The following is a 17,241-nucleotide window of genomic DNA, read 5'->3' as shown; positions in this document are numbered from 1 at the left end:
GTCAGGGCCCATTCTTTTTTTCTTTTTGTATATGGTACAATATTGTTGACTATAGTCACCATGCTGTATATTAGATCCCTGAAACTTATTCATCTTATAACAAAGTTTGTACCCTTTGACAACATCTCCTCATTTTCCCCACGCCTCATCTCTGGCAAGTAGCATTTTACTCTGTTTCTATGATTTTATCTTTTTAGATTGCACATATATATATAAGTGAGATCATACAGTATTTGTCTTGCTCTGTCTGAATTATATCACTTAGCATATGCTCTAAAGGTACATCCATGTTATCACAAATGGAAAGATTTCCTTTTTTATGGCTGAATAATATTCCATTGTGTATATACACCACATTTTCTTTATTCATTCATCTTTCGATGGACACTTAGGTTGTTTCCATATCTTGGCTATTGTGAATAATGCTACAGTGCAGTGTGAGTGCAGATACTTCTTTGAGATAGTAATTTCATCTATTTCAGATATATGCCCAGAAATGGGATTGCTGGATTATATGGTAACACTATTTTTTATTTTTTTAGAAACCTCCATACTGTACCAATTTACATTCCCACCAACACTGCACAGGGTTATCTTTTATCCACATTCTTATCAACATTTGTTCTCTTATTATCCTATATAATAAAAGCCTAATATGCTAAGTGTCTGGTCGGCCATTCAACCAATTAAAGCGTAATATGCTAATGATATGCTAAGGCCGCTCAACTGCTCGCTATGACATGCACTGACCACCAGGGGGCAGACACTCCCAACTGGTAGGTAAGCTTGCTGCTGTGGTCTGGCCGATTGGGACTGAGACTGGTCGTGCACCAGTGGGGTCCCTCAGCTTGGCCTGTGCCCTCTCGCAATCCAGGACCCCTCGGGGTATGTTGGAGAGGCAGTTTCAGCCCGATCCCACAGGGGGAGCACCTCTCAGCCTAAGCCATCAGTCAGACATCCTCCCCCCTTCCTGTGCACAAATTTTGTGCACCGGGCCTCTAGTTTTTTTATAATAGCCATTCTAATGAGGTAGTATCTCACTGTGGTTTTGGTTTGCATTACCCTGATGCAGTGATTTTTCAACCTTTTTCATCTCATGGCACACACAAACTAGTTAATAAAATTCTCCTGCATGCCAAAAATATTTTTTGCTGATCTGACTAAAAAGAAAAGGTATGATTTTGACTCATTCACACCAGGCTGCTATTGTTGTGTTGGCTGTTGTCATTTTTTTATTTATTTGACAATCTAAGGGAAAAGAGGTCAGTGCCTGTGATAAATTCTTGTAGCACACCAGTTGAAAATCTGCTGCCCTGATGATTAGTGATACTGAATACCTTTTCATGTACCTCTTGGCCATTTGGATGTCTTTGGAAAAATGTCTATTCATGACTTCTGCCCATTTTTATTTTTATTTTTTTTATTTTATTTTTTTTTAAATATATTTTATTGATTTTTTACAGAGAGGAAGGGAGAGAGATAGAGAGTTAGAAACATCGATGAGAGAGAAACATCGATCAGCTGCCTCCTGCACATCTCCTACTGGGGATGTGCCTGCAACCCAGGTACATGCCCTTGACCGGAATCGAACCTGGGACCTTTCAGTCTGCAGGCTGACACTCTATCCACTGAGCCAAACCGGTTTCGGCAACTTCTGCCCATTTTTAAATTGGATTGTTTGTTTTATTGCTGTTGAATTGTATGAGTTCCTTATATAATTGGATAGTAACGGCTTATCATATATATGGTTTGCAGATATTTTCTCCCATTCCATAGGTTGCCTTTTTATTTTGTTGTTTCTTCTGCTGTACAGAAGATTCCTATATTTTTATGGTTAGCAGGTTTTAGCTAAATGTTTTTAATTAAGGCATGTACATTTTTTTTAAAAGTAAGTTTTTTACTGATTAAAAAATATTTTTTTATTAAAAATATTTTTTTATTTCAGAGAGGAAGGGAGAGGGAGAGAAAGAGGGAAACATCAATGATGAGAGAGAATCATTGGTTGGCTGCCGGTTCATAGGTCAACACTCAACCACTGAGCCAAACTGGCAAGGCTGTACATTGTTTTATTAGACATGATGCTATTGCACACTTAATAGACTACAGTATAGCGTAACCATAACGTGATATGCAATAAGAAACCAAAAAGTTTGTGACTGTTTATTGCAATATTCACTTTATTGTGGTGGTCTGGAACTGAACCCACAATATCTCTGAGTAGTACAGTATGGCCGTAGTATTCATTGCAAGTTTGTACCAGTTAACAATATCTGTTCTATTTCCCCTCCTGTCATCCTCTGGTAACCACCATTTTACTCTGTTTTTAAGAGCTTTTTTAGTATCCACATTTAAGTGATATATCATACAGTATTTATCTTTCTCTGCCTAACTTTCCTCACTTAGCCTAATGTTCTCAGGGTGATCCATGTTGTCATATAATTAAGTTTTAGAAATCCTGTTTTCTTGTACATTTATTGCTGCATTAGAATCTTGGAACATACTATTTCTACAGTTTCCAAGCATGTGGCTCTCAGCAGAGAAAGCACCCATCTTTGTTGGTAGGCAGAGAGGAGATTAAACTGGGCTGTGCAGAAGCTTTTCCATGTAGTTGTGGTTTTTTTGCTTTTGTTGTTTGTGCTTTTGGTGTCAGATCCAAAAAAATCATTGCCAAGACCACTATCAGGAGCTTTTTACTTTTGTTTTCTTCTAGGAGTATTATGGTTTCAGGTCTTATGTTTATGTTCTTAATCCATTTCAAGTTAATTTTTGTGAGTGGTGTTTAAGATAGCAGTCCGATTTCATTCTTTCACATGTGGATATCCAGTTTTCCCAGCACCATTTATTGAAGAGACAGTCCTTTCCCCATTGAGTATTCTTGGCCTCCCTGTCACATATTAGTTGACTATATATATATATTTAAATTAAATCTTTATCGTTCAGATGATTACAGTTGTTCCTCTTTTTCCCCCCATAGCTCCCCTCCACCCGGTTCCCCCCCCCACCATCCGCCCCCCCCCCCACTGTCCTCATCCATAGGTGCACGATGTTTGCCCAGTCTCTTCCTGCATCCCCCACACCCCTTTCCCCCCCAAGAATAGTCAGTCCATCCCTTTCTATGCCCCTGATTCTATTATAATCACCAGTTTATTCTGTTCATCAGATTATTTATTCACTTGATTTTTAGATTCACTTGTTGATAGATGTGTATTTGTTGTTCATAATTTTTATCTTTACCTTTTTCTTCTTCTTCCTCTTCTTAAAGGATACCTTTCAGCATTTCATATAATACTGGTTTGGTGGTGATGTGAACTCCTTTAGCTTTTCCTTATCTGTGAAGCTCTTTATCTGACCTTCCATTCTGAATGATAGCTTTGCTGGATAAAGTAATCTTGGTTGTAGGTTCTTGGCATTCATTACTTTGAATATTTCTTGCCACTCCCTTCTGGCCTGCAAAGTTTCTGTTGAGAAATCAGCTGACAGTCGTATGGGTACTCCCTTGTAGGTAACTGACTGTCTTTCTCTTGCTGCTTTTAAGATTCTCTCTTTGTCTTTTGCTCTTGGCATTTTAATTATGATGTGTCTTGATGTGTTCCTCTTTGGATTCCTTTTGTTTGGGGTTCTCTGCGCTTCCTGGACTTGTAAGTCTATTTCTTTCACCAGGTAGGGGAAGTTTTCTGTCATTATTTCTTCAAATAGGTTTTCAATATCTTGCTCTCTGTCTTCTTCTGGCACCCCTATAATTCGGATGTTGGTACGCTTGAAGCTGTCCCAGAGGCTCCTTACACTATCTTTGTATTTTTGGATTCTTTTTTCCTTTTGCTTTTCCGGTTGGGTGTTTTTTGCTTCTTTGTATTTCAAATCTTTGACTTGATTCTTGCGATCCTCTAGTCTGCTGTTGGAACTCTGCATAATATCCTTTATTTCAGTCAGTGTATGCTTAATTTCTAGTTGGTCCTTTTTCATAACCTCGAGGGTCTCACTAGATTTCTTGAGGGTCTCACTACATTTATCGGCGGTCTCACTACATTTATCGGCGGTCTCACCAGACTTTTTGAGGGTCTTACTAAATTAATCGGTGGTTTCTAGAAAGTTCTTTAAAAACCTTAAAAGTGTGGTTTTGAACTCTATATCCAGTAGTTTGCTTTCATCCATTTCTGTCATTTGTGTCCTGTTTCTTTGTCTCCGCATTTTTTATGCTTCCCTGTGTTGATAGAGTGGCTTTCTGTGCTAGGTGTCCTATAGGGCCCAGTGGCTCAGCCTCCCCAATTACCTGAGGTGGACACTCTTGGTGCACCCCCTTGTGGGCTGTGTGCACAGTCTTGTTGTAGTTAAGCGTTGATTGTTGTAGGTATCACTGGGAGGAATTGACCTCCAGGCCAATTGGCTATGAGAATCAGCTGTGTCTGCAGTGGGAGAACTTCTGTGTTGGAGACACCCCTCTGGGGCAAGACTTGCTTCAGTGGGGCTTTGGTGCTCACTGAATCTGCCCCCTGAGTGTGTCCCTTATGGATCTGAGGAGTTGTAATCTGGATGGTCCCACTCTGACCACTGGGTACACTGGCTCCTGGAGCTCTAAGGAGGTGCTAATTTAGCCTCTACCTGAGGCTACCCAGCAGGAGCTCAGCTGTGAAGCAATGTGAGTTGCTGTGGGGCCTTGGGCCAGCTGCAGTTTGTTAGATAATTTTCAGGTTGCAAAGGGCCAGGCCTTTCATATGCAAAAGCCGGCGCACAGCTTGGGCGGGGCGGGGATCCCAGGGGGTCAACAGGGCGGAGCAAGCAGCTATAGCTGCCCTCAGAGGCCCCGCTTCTCAGTGTCCTGGCAATCGCTGCAAGCACCTCTGAGAGAAAGCTGCGCTCGAGTTCCGACCGATGCCAAACAGTCTAGTTTATCCCGTATGAGTCTGGGTCCCCCGAGACTCGCCTGAAACTGAGCTCAGAGCTTGAGACTCTCTCCCAATTGAAAAAGACAACCATGTCCTCAGCTGCCAGCCCTCTCTGCATGCGCCTCCGTTCCTCCGTACTTTACTTCCGCACCGCACCTCCTCTGTGTCTCGGTATGCTTTTCTCTTTCCTTCTAGTTCTAGAATTTCCACTCAGCCAGCCTTCTTGTGGTTCTGGATGCTGTCCGTTCCGTCTTTTAGTTGTATTCTTGAAGTGGTTGTGCTAAGCAGCAAACTCCGGTCTTTACCTATGCCGCCATCTTGGTTTTCATCAGCCTATTTGACCATATTTGTGTAGGTTTATTTCTTGGATCTCAGTGCTGTTCCATTGGTCTCTTTCTATGCCAGTCCCATACTGTTTTATTACTTTAGCTTTGTAGTATAGTTTGAAATCAGGAAGCATAGCACCTCCAGTTTTGTTCTTCCTACAGATTTTTTTGTTCAGGTTCTTTGTGGTTCCATACAAATATTAGGATTGCTATTTTCTATTTCCATGAAAAAAAAAAATGCCATTGGAATTTTGATAGGGAATAGAACCAGGCACCTGGTTCTATTGCATTGACTATATAAATGGCTTTAGGTAGTATGGACATTTTAATAGTACTAATTACTCTTCTATATCTTTCCAATTATTTCTGTCTTCTTCAATTTCATCAGTGTCTTATAGTTTTCAGTGTATAGATCTTTCTTTTTTTTCTTCAAACTTATTGCTAAGTATTTTATCTTTTTTTATGCTATTGTAAACCAGGATGATTATGTTCTATATGTTGATTTTTTTATATTTTGTTGTTAGTATATAGAAACGGAACTGATTTCTATATGTTGATTTTTTTTTTAATCTTTACTGAATTCGTTCTGTCTTGGTTGAGTCTTTGGATTTTCTATATATGAGATTAGATCATCAGCAATACAGAGATAATTTTACTTCTTCCTTTCTGATTTGGATGCCTTTTATTTCTTGCCCAATTGCTCTAGCTAGGCATTCCAGTAGTGTTGAGTAGAAGTAGTGCCAGTGGGCACCCTTATCTTATTTTTATCTTAAAGGGAAAGCTTTCAGCCTTTTACTGTCAAGTATGATGTTAGCTGTGGGTCTTTCATATATGGCCTTTATTATGTTGAAGTATGTTCCTTCTCTGCCAAATATGTTGAGCATTTATATCATGAATGGATGTTGAATTTTGTCAAATGTCTTTTCTGTATCTATCGAGGCAATTATGATTTTTATCTTTGGTGTATGACATTTATTGATTTACATATATTGAACCATTCTTGCATCTCGGGGTAAATCCCATTTGATCATTGACGATTGAATTCAGTTTGCTTGGCCCTGGCCAGGTAGCTCAGTTGGTTAGAGCATCATCCCGATACTCCAAGGTTACAGGTTCCATCCCTGGTCAGGGCACGTACAAGAAGCAACCAATGGATACATAAAGAAGTGGAACAGCAAATTGATGTTTCTCTCTCTCTATCTCCCCACCCCCTTCCTTTCTTTAAAAATCAATAAAATAAAAATTTAAAAAATTCAGTTTGGTAGTATTTTGTTGAGAATTTTTGTATCTATGTTCATTAGGGGTGTTGGTCTGTAATTTTCTTTTTTAAAAAAAAAATATTTTATTGATTTTTTACAGAGAGGAAGGGAGAGGGATAGAGAGTCAGAAACATCAATGAGAGAGTAACATCGATCAGCTGCCTCCTGCACACCTCCCACTGGGGATGTGCCCGCAACCAAGGTACATGCCCTTGACCGGAATCGAACCTGGGACCTTTCAGTCCGCAGGCCGAAGCTCTATCCACTGAGCCAAACCGGTTAGGGCTGTAATTTTCTTGTAGTATCCTTATCTGGCTTTGGTATCAGGGTAATGCTGGCTTTGTAAAATAAGTTTGGGAGTGACCCCTCCTGTTTAATTTTTTGGAAGAATTTGAGAATAATCAGAAATCTCATTTAAATGTTTGGTAGAATTCACCTATGAAGCCATCTGGGCCTGGGCTTTTCTTTGTTGCCTCCCTATTTTTCAATCCAGACCCCTTAGGTTTTTCCTAACGCAATCTTCCTTTATGGTTGCCTTGTGTGGAGTAAGGGTACCATATACCTCCCCTCTCAACGAAAAGGTACAGAAAAGACTTCCCATGTGTTTATGAACAAGGGAAATTAGGCGTTTGTACCTATAATTCACCCTTTTTCAATTAACTGGATTACATTCTGTTGAAAAAAGTATTACTCATTTAAAAGTTTTATTATATAATTAGTTTCTTTAATGTAAGGACTCAAAATTAGTTATTTTTCAAAGATTTGGTTTTTATTGGTTTCAGAGAGGAAGGGAGAGAGATAGAAATAGAAACATCAATGATGAGAGAGAATCATTGATCGGCTGCCTCCTACATGGTCCACACTGGGAATTGAGCCTGCAACCCAGTCATCAGCCCTGACCGGGAATTGAACCATGACTTCCAGGTTCACAGGTCAACGCTCAACCACTGAACTACACTGGCCAGGCTATGGTGGTGGTGGTGGTGGTGGATTTTAAAAACGCATATATATATATTTAAATTCTTTATTGTTTAAAATATTACATAAGTCTCCTTTTTCTTCCATTGACCTCTCCCCGACCATCCCCATCCCCCAGCACATGCTCTCCTCCATTTCCGTCCAAAAAATATATGTTTTTATTGATTTCAGAGAGAAAGGGAGAGGGGAGAGAGAGAAACATCAATGATGAGAATCATTGATCGGCCGCCTCCTGCATTCCCTCTACTTGAGATTAAGCCTGCAACTCAGGCATGTGTCCTGACCAGGAATCAGACCATGACCTCCTGGTTCATAGGTCAACGCTCAACCACTGAGCCATGCTGGCTGGACCCGGTGCAACTTTTTTCTGATCTGTGTCACCTTGTGTCATGTAATTTGATCATTAGTTTGTTTCCTTTGCTGTCACCTCTTCCTTTTCCCGCTCCCTAAATGTGGCTGTCCTTCCCAAAAGTCGGTCTCATTCTGTGCTCTTACCATGTCAGTTTCCAGAACTTGTTGATGATCTCATAGACTTGGTGTATCTTGACCCACTGTGTTGTAAATCCAGCCACATAAGTCCAGGTGTCATGGTAGTTCCCACTGACTGACTACCAGAGTGGGCCAGCATTGGCCTCTCAGATGGGGCAGTCTGCCTGTGTGTGCCATCTTCAATAAAAACGAAGCATTAATAAAAACTGCCGTAACTTCATATCTCCCTAAAGTACCAGAACTCCCTATTCTGCCTGAGCACTGCTGTTGTTCCCACCTCCAGGCCAGCAGCCTCAGAGGCACTGTCATTGTGTGTCCCTTTACAGACTGCTCACAAGTCCTCTGCACTCTTCTGCAATATTCCCTTAAATGTCTTCATCCTTGCCCTAGCCCTCACCTTTCTGCAGGCATGCTTTGGCTATCTAGCTTGTCACTGGTAACAGTGCTTCTAGTCTGCTTCTCCCTCCCACATTCAGCAGAGCTTGCTTCTAAGTGCTCTCTATATGCCCATCCCACCTGATAACTGGTGGGTTGGTTCTGTCAGTTTCACATCCTACTCCCTCTCCAACCTACCCTTGAGGCCTAGGTCAGGTCTGTTCACATGGTGGTTTAATTTTCCTCATGCAGCACTGCTAAAAGTGAAAAGGCCTCACTTATGCTGTTTCTTGGCCTCTGGTGATCTTTTTGTTGTTAATCCTCACATGAGGACATTTTTCCATTGATTTTTAGAGAGAGTGGAGGGGAAGGGGAAAGACACAGAGAAACATCGATGTTAGAGAGACATCAATTGGTTGCCTCCCACATGGCCCCGGAGCGCCCCAAGGGATCGAGCCTGCGATAGAGGTACATGCCCTTGACTGGAATTGAACTCCCTATTCCCGAGTCCCTTCAGTTTGAGGGCCAATGCTCCATTGAGCCAAACCAGCTAGGACTGATGATCTTTTATTCTTCTCTGCTTTCCTTACATGTATTGTGTGACCTTGAGCAAAACATTGTATTTCTTTGGGCCTGTTTTCTCATCCTGAAAATAATCATATTAGATGGACTCTAAAAGGTTCCCTTCTGGTCTAAAATAATTCAGCCTACCCTTGAGGCCTAGGTCAGGCCTCGCCCACCTGAAACTTTCCCTAATTATTCTGTTCTGACCCCTATTGTATACCCCCTTCTCTGAATTCCTGTTCTAGGGGGAGGTGACTCCCTGTTCTGTATTCTTCTTGGCCTCTTGGTTAGCATTATTTTATGAGCTAGTATAAAAATTCTCTGAGAGTAGGAGTTAAAAGAAAAATCAGTATTTCTACCTTTTAGCTTTTTTCTTTTTAACTGTACTCCCACTGAATTCTTTTTCCCCCAACCAAACCAGTTCTTTGGCTTTTATTTTCCTGCCTACGTCAAGGAAAGATATCTTTGAATGTCAAGCTAAGAATTATGCAGGTAGTATTCTAAAAGAATGTTCTTTACCTAGTACAGTTTTTTCCTTTAAAAAAATGTTTTTAGCCCTGACTGGTTTGGTTCAGTGGATAGAGCATCGGCCTGCGGACTGAAGGGTCCCAGGTTCGATTCCAGTCAAGGGCATGTACCTTGGTTGCAGGCACATCCCCAGTAGGGAGTGTGCAGGAGGCAGCTGATCAATGTTTCTCTCTCATCGATGTTTCTGGCTCTCTATTCCTCTCCCTTCCTCTCTGTAAAAAATCAATAAAAAATATTTAAAAAAATATATGTTTTTATTGATTTCAGAGGAAGTGAGAGAGAGAGAAACATCAATGATGAGAGAGAATTATTGATCAGCTGTGGGGATAGAGCCCACAATCTGGGCATGTGCTCTGACCGGGAGTCAAACTGACCTGGTTCATGGGTTGATGTTCAACCACTGAGCCATGCTGCCTGGGAAGTTCTCCAATTTTTAATATAATTGGCAGAATGAAGTTAGTAAATATTTTTACATTTTAAACATTACATCTGAAAAGATGGTTAAATCAACAGATTTCCTAAGTTTTGGTGCATTTCTGTTGGTTATTAGGACTTCAGCCATCTATGCCTACTGTCCAAGGATTGTATGCACATTTGTTCTTATTTGTTTAAAATAGTTTATTCACATCTGTTTTTGGCATTTGTTCTTATTTCTGTCAGTTGTGTAACAATTAACATTTAACCATAGTGTGTTCATTATGAAAGTCTTTGGGATTTTAAATTGTTTACCTGGAACTCAGAATATGTTATACCTTTTTCTGTAGCTTTCTCTTTATATGGATAAGTTTGAAGAATTCCAGACTACCATGGCAAAAAGCAACGAACTGTTTACAACCTTCCGGCAGGAAATGGAAAAGGTATTTGCATATTTTTAGTAGAATGTTACTTAAAAGGGAATTTGAAAAAGAAGCTATTTTAAGCATGATCACTACTTGGATGAGTTTGTTCTTATGGTACTATCTTCCATCTTTTCTGATCCTCCAGTAACATCATATTTGGCTATTTTGCCCTGTGTGTACCCCACAAAGCTGGTGATCTCTGTGCTCTTAAATTGTCTTTATTAAAGCAAATTCCTCTATTAAATACCATTTGTTAGAAATAAAGTGGTTTCTTTTTTTGTGTGTGTGTCATGTTTTATTCATTTCAGGTGATTCCTCTCCCCCACTCCCCCTTCACATAGTTCTGTGTCCTTGGAGATTAAATTATTTAAAGACATACAAGCCTGAAACAATAATTGCCTATTTTGGTTAGTTGATATGTATATATTGGTGTTCCTACCTTTTTAGCTTTTCTTTTGTGCTAACTGTAGTCCCACTGAATTTTTTTCCCCTCAACCAAACCAATTGTTTGGCTTTTGTTTCATTTTCCTGCCTACATTAAGGAAAGAGATTTCCTTGATGTCAACTAAGAACCAAAATACATCCATACCCATCCATCCTTAGTTTACTTAGCATATTCCCCTTAAAAATGGGGGCTTTTTAAAAGTGGTGGTGGGTTGGGGAGTAGTACAGCAGTGTCTTGCACTTTGTAAGCATTTGGTAGGTATTAGCCATGACTATTACCAAATCTTACGTGTTGGTTCTGGGTTAATGTCCCTACTGCATCATATAATGTGTGACCATAGACAAGTTATTTAACCTTTCTGCACCTTTCTGTTCCTTCCTTGTTAAAAATAACAAAAATACCTTCCCTTCATAAAGTAGAGTATTTTAGATAGTGCTTAGCCATGTTAAGTGCTCAAATTACTACCTTCAGATATTTTTAGACTCAGTAATCTGTAGAATTCAGTGAGCTGCAGATTAGTTCCGCCTGCCAGTCCCTTCAGCTGAGGCTCCAGTCGAGGGGGGAGTCTTACACACAGTGAACACTGTAGCTGTGGGCTCCATCCAATGCATGGGCACTGTCGAGGTAAAAGAGTTTAAGACGTGGGCTCCCCAATCCAGGATCCTTCTGGAGAATCCTCTGGACTGGAACACATTTCCTCTCTGCTAGTGGCTAGAGATCACTGTTGGTTAGCACTCAACCAAGATCTTTCATGGCTTCTTCCACAGCCTTTGTCCCACTCAGCCTTGTAGTTTCATGGGTAACCCATGCACCGAGCAGCACTGGCTGTCTTATCTTTGTTCCTTGCTACCAGCATCTGGCTCGGTGCCTCCACTGGGATCAGAGCTGAGGGACAATGCTGCATAAAGGAATCCTGAATATGGGGCTCATTGATGAGCATAGGTATATCTCCTTCTGAACTTAAGAAAACTGGGGTCATGTAGCATAGGTTTAAAAACATTTTTTTTATTTCTGGACCCATTTTATTATTAGCAAATTTCGTTATTGGAGTCATCACTAAATTATGCTGCCTCTAGTTCTGAAACTGATGTCTCAGAGGTTGTGGTAGAGCACCCAATTTTTAATCTTTTTGGGGTTCTTCCAAGGATCAGATGAATTATCCAATTCAGACAGAAAACTCACAAACATGGCCATTTTTTTCGTACAACTTGGGGAGAAGGAGGTTCTCACCTCTTGCTACCCCCCCACATGGAATGAAAGATACACTCCAACTTGACTGAGTTCAGTGTGATGTGTGACAGCTTCCTCCATGTGCTGCTACCTCAAAATTGAGATTAGTTTTTTTTTTCTCATAATATGAAACCCCTGCTTTGGTTCCTAGAAGCTTCTGAAATAAGCTCTGCTACCAGCATTCAGGCACAGCTGTCAGCTGGGCCAGGCATGTGCAGTGATGGGGGTGGGGAGGAATATTCAAAGGTTTTTGTGGTGGGACAGGAACTTTAAGCTAAGACATGGTACTTTGAATTTAAATTTGCGATTGTGTTGATTCACAGATGACAAAGAAAATAAAAAAACTGGAAAAAGAAACAATATTATGGCGTACCAAGTGGGAAAACAATAACAAAGCGCTTCTGCAGATGGCTGAAGAGGTGAGGTGGTTTCCCGTGACTAAGGTGTGTTCTTAGTCATGGGGACTCATACAGTTCAGTTATATATCAGGGCAGGGTGTGTGTGCTGTGACACTCGTGCTATAGTTCAGGACTCTGGCCAGAGCCAGGTGGATTGCTGAGTGGAACCTGTGCTGGCTTTCCTGGCAGAAAAGCTCAGTTGTAGGTGTAGGGCCCGCATGAAGCATTAACTTCCCTACTCTGTCTGCAGTGCATTAGCCCAGGCTTGTGTTGGAGAAGCTGTAAAGCATCTAGATTTTGCTTTTGTGTAGAGTAGGGTTTCTCAAACTTGAGCTTGCATCAACTCCAGCTTGTTCAGACAGACCCAGACTGCTAGGCTCACGCCATGTTTGATTCACTATGCCTGGGTGGGGTCAGATAATTTGGCTTTCTTGGTGCTGATGTGCTGTGGGTAACAGGGCCCCCGCCTCAAGAAGCACTGGTCAGCTTTCCCAGTGAGAGAACAGGTGAACAACTCTGGTCCCTTTCTGTTTTAACTTGGTCTGTTCAAAAAGGCAGTCTTCTAAAGCTGAAATGTATTGTTTACACACACTAGATTTCAAACCTTCGATCTTCTCACCTGAAAATTGGTAGAAAGGAAATCTATGCAAAAATGAGTTGTTTTTAATCAGGCTCTTAATTTAAAAAAATATGTATTTTATTGATTTTCTTACAGAGAGGAAGGGAGAGGGATAGAGAGTTAGAATCATTGATGAGAGAGAAACATCGATCAGCTGCCTCCTGCACACTCCCTACTGGGGATGTGCCCGCAACCAAGGTGCATGCCCTTGACCGGAATTGAACCTGGGACCCTTCAGTCCGAAGGCCGATGCTCTATCCACTGAGCCAAACTGGTTAGGGTGGCCCTTAATTTTCATCTACTAGTTTGTGATGAATTAGTCTCTTGAATTTCCTGAATATTTCATCAATACAAAATGTGTTTCTTTTTTTAATGATTTAAAAAAAAATTTTGATTTCAGAGAGGAAGGTATAGGAAGGGAGAGAAATAATCAATGATGAGAATCATTGATCACCATGCACCTCATGGGATCAAGCCCACAACCCGGGCATATGGCCTGATTAGGAATCGAACTGTGACCTCCTAGTTCACAAATCAATGCTCAACCACTTAGCCACGCCAGCCAGGCCTATAAAATGTTAAAAGTGTATTTTGGTTTTAAGAAACATGACAAAGGGAATTGAATTTTGTCACCTTAAAACAATATTGTATTACAAATAGCCTGTGGTATTCATAGATGTGTCTGCAGTGAAGCTAGCTAGAACGTTAGATGCTTGAAGAATTGAACATGTTCATGAAGAGATTAAACAAGTACTTTCCAATGTGGCTCAGATTACTTAATTTTTTGGTATCCAGTAACCCAATTCATCCTCAGTGAGGTTACATACATCTTTTTTTTTCCTACAGAAAACCGTCCGCGATAAAGAGTACAAGGCCTTTCAAATAAAACTGGAACGGTTAGAGAAGCTGTGCAGGGCTCTTCAGACGGAGAGGAATGAGCTCAACGAGAAGGTGGAAGTCCTAAAGGAACAGGTCTCGGGGAAAGTGGCAGGTGCAAAACTAGCACCGCGTGTGACACAGCCCTGTGCAGCCCTGGCTTCTCCTAAGGAGCTGAACACTGCCTGGAACAGCGGTGCTGGAGTCCCCATGGTGGCCTCGCCCAAGGCAGCCAAGGAGAAGCCAGCCGCACACAAGGCCGCGTCCCTAGGCACCGGGCCAACCATCGAGTCAGTAGACTGAGATGAAGTACGATCACTGTATTGAGAGCTCTATTTTGTGTATAACTTTCTCTGTTAGTAGTAATTATTGGTTTTGTGGTGAAAATTTTCTTACTTTTTCTACCATATCTGTATTTTCTTAGAACTACTGGACTTAGGTGGTACAGGAGGCTGCTTAGCAGTTTTGAATAGTTTTCCTCAGCTGTGTGGCACATCTGCTTCGTTTCCCTTCATTGGAATGCATGTGGTCATTTGCCTTGTCCTTTCTTCACTGCTCCTTGCACAAAATCATCCTAATTAAAATTTCACTCAAGACAGGGCCGACCATTCATTACAAGAGAACTTTGTCCTGATAATGGTTCCTTGATGTGAAAACAATAACTCATTTAAACGTCCTGGCCCCCCATCAATATTAATAAATAAAAGAAAACATCAAGATGATTAGTTTTGTTTAATAACCCATTTAAATGCCAAGTAAAAAACCCCTCTAGGGTTGGGACAGAAACAAACAGCATATTTAATTCCAAGTATTTTTTATAATATATCACTCGACAAATTGAGGTGGTCGTAGCCTCAATTTCCTCAAAGTTTTGGCAGACTATTGTATCATGTAAACAATGTAGTATATGCAGGCAAATAATTCGACAAACAGGCTTAATGTTTATGTAACTAAGTCATACTGCTTCAGTTTCAGGTTAGTTAGAACCAGTGGTGAATTTGGACCACCCAGAAGCTTATTATGGGGTAGGTGGTTTGTTTTCCATTTGGGTACACATCCTCCACTTCCCACAGAAAGCAGTTACTGATATCCCTCTAAGACAATGAAGGTAAGTTAATGTGTAGCTTTCACCAAGCAGAAGTCCCTCCACTACCTTCTGGCTATTTAAACTTGGTGTTCAACTTTTAAAATAGTCCTATCAGCCAAGTTCTCTATTCAACTGAAACTGATTTCATTTCATTTCCAAAACAGAAAGACTGGAACCAACATTTTTAACTTTGGGAAAACTTTGCACAGTTAAGTAGTCAGGATGTATTATGAATGCTTTCCATCTGTTTCTCACCCTTTTCTTACTGTTTTTATAAAGAAAAACAGTATTATCAATATCTCTACACTTGGAATGGGGGGACTTTTGAAATTAAGCACATCATCTTTGGATTAATTTTCCTTTGTTCTTTACAGTGTCAAATGTAGTAAATGATTGCTCAGCTGCAGTGATTAAAGTTTTGATTTTTGTCCCTAGTATAATTTGCATTGAAATACTTTATGAGATAAAAAGGCTCCAGTACAACTAATGTTAGCACATTCCACTGAGCAAAACTACCAAACTGACACTTCTTAAATTGCTTACTAGACTGAATAAACTCTTTGTTCACATTCATGGTCTAAACTGTGTTGAAAGAATTGAAAATTGTCCAGTAGATAGGAAACAGCACCTGGAGTGGAGGATTATATCTAAGCTTCCACCATCGGTCATATTAATCAAGGGGCCAGATGGTAGAGGAAAAGAAATCCACAAAGTAGGTTATCTAATCACTCTGTCAAAATGAGCTTGAAACAGAAACAATCATACCCTCCCTCAAACAGCCTCTTATAAATACCCCTCCCCCCTGCTTCTAAATGAAATATTGGACTCATTTCCCAGAGAGGAAATGGTGGTATGTATTATCAGAAATATCTACTTTAAAATTAGTACTAATCACATTTCACAAAAATTCTGCTGGATGTACAGCTCTTATTAATGTTTTAAGCCATTTGTGTAGCCCACCACGTCTCATTGTGGTGTTTGTGTGGAAGACTGTAAATCTTTGGACCTGTTGCCTATTTTCAAGGGCTTTATAAAAATGTGATTAACAGTACTTGGCCTGCTGCTTTTGGCTTACTACTATGTATTTTTAGCTAGATGCTACCATGGTGTTTAAAGGATATTGATTCTGTCTTGGATGCATTTGGTGTCCTTTCAGAATCTGTCCTCCCATTATCCTGTGAATAAAAATATATGGGACCCTGAGAAGGACACTCTCCTAAAGCAGTCACCTCACCAGCCCAGTGTTGTGGCTTCGTAGCACGCTGTTGTACCTAATATATTCTAGAACACTGTACTGCTACTAGGCTGGCCCAGAAAAGGGTTAAATGTCAAATTCACTTCAATTGCACTTGTTGTACCACCATGGAATCTTATGTGTATTTATAGTGGCAGTAGAGAAAATGGACCATTTCATCCTGACTTGTAGGAGTACATTTCTTGGTCTTGAGACCAGTATTTTTAGTTATGTATGCAACTGCCTTTATTATAAACACCTGGTTATCACAATTCAATTCTCAGGTGTTGCAGAAAAAAATCTACCTCTTTCAGACTGTAGATGGAAATAACTGTGAAAAAATGATGCAGATATCTTCTAGTTTGTGCTAAACACACTGCTTTATTTTTACAGCCCACGTCTTTCATGAGGATACGAATTGTTAAGAGGCAGTCTTGTTTTGCTTTTCAAGGACATTTTGTAGAGATTTTTCACTAATGTGAATCTGATTTTATCTACTCAATTCTGTATAGATTAAGTAAATATGTATGATAATTTAACAGCTTCTGTGTATTCTTTTTATCCACATGGCCTTAATTATATATAACAGTAAAGTCCAAAGAAAGGTGTAGGTAGTTGGTTTCTTGGACTTTAAGGGATGGGGCACCGTTTATCCTCTGGGTGGCAGAAGACCCATTTCATGTAGCCAAACCACTGTTTGTTGGTACCTTTTCAGTCTTGGCTACTCTTAGCACATTCCAGGGTGTACCTATTTAAATAACAGGGGACTAAGTATATATAGGTATTTGTTATACACAGAGAGACACACAGGAAAGACCTTATAATGAGCAAAATGTAACATTAAATTTTCTCTAAGTCAGGGGTATAGTATTTTAGGTATAGTGGGCCACACAAGGTTTTTGTCACATATTTTTGTTTCTATTTTTGTCTAAGCATTCAAAAAATAAACGTGAAAGCCATTCCTAGCTGGCAGGCCTTACAATATAGGTTGAGGGGCCAGCTTGTAAGCTGGTTTTGTCCCCTCTATAGATCCCTGTCATGTAAGCAAACAAGCTTTCTTTCATTCTTTTGGGGGGAGGGGGGGAATCTAGTGTTTCTTTAAACACTCCCA

General features: G+C 40.4%; 1 protein-coding gene across 12 annotated transcripts in view; it reads left to right on the top strand.

The window, feature by feature from the left end:
- The window catches only part of TXLNG (taxilin gamma), a 55,873-nt gene extending 39,204 nt beyond the window's left edge, over positions 1–16,669 (top strand). For 8 of the 12 annotated variants that reach the window (XM_014455701.2, XM_023753697.1, XM_014455695.2 and 5 more), the window contains 3 exons: positions 10,167–10,259; positions 12,240–12,359; positions 13,780–16,669. In XM_014455701.2, the coding sequence (XP_014311187.1) occupies positions 10,167–10,259; positions 12,240–12,359; positions 13,780–14,112 (546 nt within the window). In that variant the 3' untranslated portion in view covers positions 14,113–16,669. The remainder of the gene's footprint in view (positions 1–10,166; positions 10,260–12,239; positions 12,360–13,779) is intronic. The other 4 variants (XM_006088565.3, XM_014455700.2, XM_023753695.1 and 1 more) reach the window with 3 other exon arrangements.
- Positions 16,670–17,241: the final 572 nt, after the last annotated feature.

Source organism: Myotis lucifugus, unplaced genomic scaffold, assembly GCF_000147115.1.
Source record: "Myotis lucifugus unplaced genomic scaffold, Myoluc2.0 scaffold_49, whole genome shotgun sequence".
NCBI lineage: Eukaryota > Metazoa > Chordata > Mammalia > Chiroptera > Vespertilionidae > Myotis > Myotis lucifugus.
This window is presented reverse-complemented; position numbering and strand designations above follow the sequence as displayed.